Source organism: Andrographis paniculata, unplaced genomic scaffold (genome assembly GCF_009805555.1).
Source record: "Andrographis paniculata isolate CXL003 unplaced genomic scaffold, ASM980555v1 Contig32END, whole genome shotgun sequence".
In the NCBI taxonomy this organism is placed as follows: domain Eukaryota; kingdom Viridiplantae; phylum Streptophyta; class Magnoliopsida; order Lamiales; family Acanthaceae; genus Andrographis; species Andrographis paniculata.
The window spans coordinates 1,525,826-1,531,289 of NW_026137565.1; the positions used below are offsets into that span (position 1 = coordinate 1,525,826).

Genomic DNA, 5,464 nt, shown 5'->3' on the forward strand with positions numbered 1-5,464 from the left:
TCCCCCAAAAAATATCAAATCAAACACCTATTTTTCATTTTTTATATTATACTAAAAATCAATTTTACATTCAAAACATCACATCAAACCCTATTTATATCACATCATACAACTATTCAAATTCAAAATTTTTACTATTCAAATCCCAACTCAAAATCCAAACCCCCAAACAAACACACCCTAGTGTAGTTTGAATGGGTGCTTTTTAGAAGGTTTTTTTTTTTTTTTTTTGTCACTCGGATATTATTATAGTTTGATTTTTTAAGCAAAACAAATAAAAGTGTTTTTTTTTAATTATTTTTATTTTTTTATTATTATTGTAGTTCTTTACTATTTGAATTTTGATAAGGGACCAACAACCCTTGTTGTGCTCAGCCCTCTTCACGTCCTCTCATCAAAGTGATATATGTAATATTTGTATCAATATAAATATAAATAATATATGTATATATATACATATATTCATATATATACATTATGTGTATTTATATATCACACAAATATATTTTGTATATATATACGATTGTATTAGCTAAATTTATTTTATTGTTTTTAGTCTGTTTATTAATTTTAATAAAATCAAGGAATCAATATTTAATTATTGTTTTTCATTTAAAAATTTATTTATAACTAATGTCATTACTTTTTAATTAAAATTTGAAAAATATCCCCAATAATCTTTTTATTTTTATTACTTGTTCAATAAACTATTATTTTTAATTTTTATGGAAAAATTTTATTTGCATATACTCCTATATTCAAATTCACTTTTACTTTTCTTTTTAGTTCATTAAATGTATCCCGTTACTAATTTTGATAAAATCAACAAATTAATATTTAACTATTATTTTCAATTCAACACTTTATTACAATTAATGTCACTATTTTTATTATATTTTCTCCCCTTATTTTATTTAAATACTCTAATTTTACCGGCGGAAGAGTATAAAATTTGTCTAGAGCACAATATAAAGAATAATTTTTTAAATTTAATTTGTTATAAAATTTTAATTTTTTATTTAGCTATGATTTCTAAAAAAATTAAATTTCAATTAATAGGAGTAATATTTCGACGGCATATTATTATATTTATATATAGCATGTTAAAAAATATCTAAGAGCATATATAAAATCTGTTTAAAGCACAAATATATATATATATATATATATTTATATATAATATTCTTTATTGTTAATGCAAAAATTAGAATTCTTTATTCATAAACTATAATTAAGGGGATCGGATCATCGGTCCAATTTATATCTGTCTAATCAGTCTAACAAGTAAAAATATGACACGTGTATGTATGTATATATGTATGTATATATTATTATTATTATTTTAAATCACAAAATACAATCTAAGTTGAAATTCCTCCTCGCGTCAAAACATATATCCCAGTATCGCCCTAGCCTGTGACAGTCGACGCCGCCACCACCGATCGACGCCGCTGCCGACGACACCAAAATCAGCATGTTTATTTTATTCAATTTCTATCAACCAAATCTTCGCCAGAATTTCTATCCGCTCTAGCCAAATTCATCCCCCGACCCCGAAGAAATCACCGCCGTTGTCAACGCCGAAATCAGTGTGTGTTTTGTATTTTTTTACTTCGGAATTTTTAATTATCTCTTTTACAGTTCCTTTCATTTCATTTCTTATTTTATTGTTTAGTATTTTTTTATATGTTCTTTTACTGTATTTTTACTTTATTTTTTATTTTATTGTTTTGTATTTTGTATAATGATCTTTTATTGTTGTATTTATGAGTAATATATCTACACAATACGTTTACAGGTGATGATGGAGATTGATGAGTTAGGAAAGAATAAGTCTTCGTCTTCACGTAGATTAGACTTTACAAATATGGAAAATTATCGTCATCATATTTCTCCCGAAGAAACATCTCCAATTGGAAAGGAGTTTGACAATGAAGAATAAGCGTATCAATTTTATTTGGCTTATGCTAAAAAAGCGGGTTTTAGTATGAAAAGACACAAAATGCATAAAGATCGAACAGAAAAGATAAAATGCAGAATGTTTTCATGTAGCGCTGAAGGCACAAAGGGAGAAGATAAAAGAAATATTAATGTGAGAGCACCATGAGCAATAACAAGATTTGGGTGCAAAGCAAAGATGAGAATTCGATTGAGAGAGAATGCAAATACGAAGTATTTGAGTTTATATCTGAACACACTCATCAACTCATTAGTCCTCAAAAAATTCATTTATTCCCGTCACATAGGAGAATAGATGAAGTTCATGCTTCCCAGATAGATATGACCGAACATGTGGGACTTGCTCCAAAAGTCTCACATGATTTAATGATTAAGAAAGCCGGTGGCCGGGAAACCTTAGGTTTATTAGGCAAGACATTAAAAATTACTTGCGATCTAAGAGGACTAAGTACATGGAGGTTGGAGACACTAGAGGGGTATTGGAATATTTACAAGGGATGCAAAACAGAGACTTAAATTCTTCGTATTCCATTCAAGTGGATGAAGATGATATGATTACAAACATATTTTGGGTCGATGGTAGAATGAGAGCAGACTATATTGATTTTGGGGATGTAGTTTCTTTCAACACTACGTATAGAAAATATAAGGAAAATCGTCCCTTGGCCTTGTTTGTTGGTGTTAATCACCACAGGCAAACAATAGTTTTTGGTGCAACACTTTTATACGATGAGACTATTCCCTCGTTTGAGTGGTTGTTTGACACTTTCGTCAACACCATGTACGGAAGAAAGCCAACTAGAATTTTGACAGATCAAGATCCAACTATGGCAAATGCGTTGGCTTCGAGGTGGCCTGAGACTCATCACAGGTTTTGTTTTAGGCATAAATAGTTCAATACATTATATTTGTAATTTTTTATAGTATAGATATTTTTTTCCGTAGAATAACTTACTCCTAAATTGTTAATTTTGTAGGTTATGTATTTAACATATTTATCAAAATGCCGCTATACATTTGGGTGGTATTTTTGTTGAGCATAAAAACTTTGCGCATGATTTTGGGAGATGTGTTTATGATTTTGACGAAGAGGATGAGTTTTTGCACGAATGGAATGAAATGTTGGTAAAGTACAATTTGGTAGATAATGATTGGTTGAGAAGGTTATTCAATTTGAAAGAAAAATGGGCGTTGGTGTATGGTCGTCAATTCTTTTGTGCTGATATTACGACGACACAGCGTAGTGAGAGTATTAACAGTGTGATTAAAAGGTATTCTAGTTCAAAGAACAACTTGCGGGTGTTTTTTGAAAATTTTGAAAATTTGGTTAAATCTCGTCGATATGAACAGTTGCAGGCCGATTCCAAAGCAAGTACTAGTGCGTACGTGCTTCCATTGTCAATTCAGCTCTTGAAACATGCCGCGAGTGTGTATACCCCAGAAGTTTTTAAAATATTTCAGAAGGAATTGGGAAAAGCGTATGATTGCTTTGGAACTGTTACTAGATCGCATGAAACTATTACGGAATATCATGTTAGCTATCTTGAGAGATCAAGGTACCATATTGTGAAATATGATTCATCAGATAAGACAGTTGCTTGTAGTTACAAGAAATTTGATTTTTCTGAAATATTATATTCTCATAGACTGAAAATTCTCACAAAAAATGATGTATTGAAAATTCTGGATCAATATATACTGAAGAGGTGGACGAAAGATGCAAGGCTAGGTGATTTGCATAGTAGAATGTATGTCGGGGACCACAGTATGGATGATCCGAAAAAAGTTAAGCTTGCGTTGTAAGGATTTGAGTGTTTTATGCAACAAACTGGTAACGAGAGCTTCAGAAAATAAAGAATCTTATGAGTTTCCAGAGATGCATTGTTAAAGATAATTGAAAGAGTGAATGAACAATTACAGAGTCGAAAAGAGAATTATGATGGTATATCTTTAAAGGGCGTTGACAATGTTGGTATGAACAATAAAGACAACATTCACATAAAAGGTATAAACAATAGGACGAAGGTGCGTTCGGGTAAAAGACCAAAAAATGGATTGGAAAGAAACTCAAAAAAAAAAAAAGCAAGCCAAAGTTCGAGGAAATGAGTGTTTAGTTGAGACCCAGGTGCGCACTTATCACTGCATTGTAAATAATTTTATTTATTCAAAGAATTTATGATACTTTATTTATTATGCAGACATTCACTAATAAGGCCTACTTAGCATCCGGTAGCATTGCATTGCAGTCTTATCAAATCCCTCGAGAGCAGGTTATTTTTTAGAAATAAAATTTATAATTTAATTATAATAATTATGATTTAATTTTTTTTTATATTCAATAATTCCTTGAATTATTTTTATTGTCCTGCATTCTAGATTGCAATAGTGAACCAAATATCAAATATACAATCTCATTATTGCAATGAGTCCGTTTATTCTATGAAGTTCACAGAATTACTTGAGGTATTTATTTTATGATGATATAAGTTTACATTAAAATAATTATTTTACTAGTTTTTACTTTTATTTTTTTTTTATTATACATAAGTTTAGGTTCAGTCATCGCATATTGGTGGTGAATGCAGTGGAAATCCTCATGTCTGGCCACTAAAGATTTTCTGAAAGGGTATTTATAATAATAAATGGCAATGTACTAATCTAGTCTGAACAACAAAACTGATGTTCAATAAAAAAATTTTGCTTCTTAAAATCTTTTTCAGGTTTATAGGACTGATTGAGCTTGAGCAAGAGATGACTGATCTTGATTCTGCAGAATGTTTTCATCGGATCAGAAGCTGTTGAACAGCATTTGATCGTGACCACTAGAGTCTTCCTGGACTAGCTTATTTAATATGTTAATCTGCTTTTTAATTAATTCAATGTATTAGCTTGCAGACCTTTATTTTTCACTCATGTATTGCAGGACCTCACACTTATTTTGGATGAACCTTTGCACTGTGTTGGACCCCAAGTCCAAAATGACTTAAATGTCGAAGATAGTGACTTCCATCAGGCTGCGGAGCTTCCATGGAGCAAGAAGATATGACTTCCACAGACCTTCGGACGACAAACTCCATCAACTCTGAATCGGAAACCTCATGACACTAATGGAAGACCATGAAGAGTGAGGGTTCCATGTAACTCAAGGCTGTCGGGAACATATTCCCGTAGACCGGCTGGGAGTACGATGGAAACGAATCAGGGTAGGCTGCAGGTATGATCTGAAGGCAATGGAAGAGATCCAAAGCGAATGGAACTTGGTCCAAGAACGATGGAAGATGCTCAAGACGAATGAAACCCGGTCCAGGAGCAATGGAAGCCGCTGGGAACTGATGGAAGGAGGTTATTTGATGGTTAAGAGAAGTAGAAAGAAGTGGGAATAATTTGTAACCACCCCTGTTAGTGGGAGAAGTGGTTATTCTAGCCTAGGATTACAAGTAGGAAAAATAAACACAACACATACACGCATAACAGAACAAAATCATATCTTTTCATATTTTTCTTT

At 31.5% G+C, this 5,464-nt stretch overlaps 1 protein-coding gene across 1 annotated transcript; it reads left to right on the forward strand.

Moving 5' to 3' along the window:
- Positions 1-2,411: 2,411 nt before the first annotated feature.
- Positions 2,412-5,005, forward strand: LOC127247150 (protein FAR-RED IMPAIRED RESPONSE 1-like). The gene is made up of 7 exons (XM_051268885.1): positions 2,412-2,830; positions 3,027-3,744; positions 3,880-3,984; positions 4,158-4,229; positions 4,336-4,422; positions 4,733-4,786; positions 4,883-5,005. The coding sequence occupies exons 1-7, from the start codon at positions 2,412-2,414 to the stop codon at positions 5,003-5,005; spliced, it is 1,578 nt and encodes a 525-aa protein (XP_051124842.1).
- Positions 5,006-5,464: the final 459 nt, after the last annotated feature.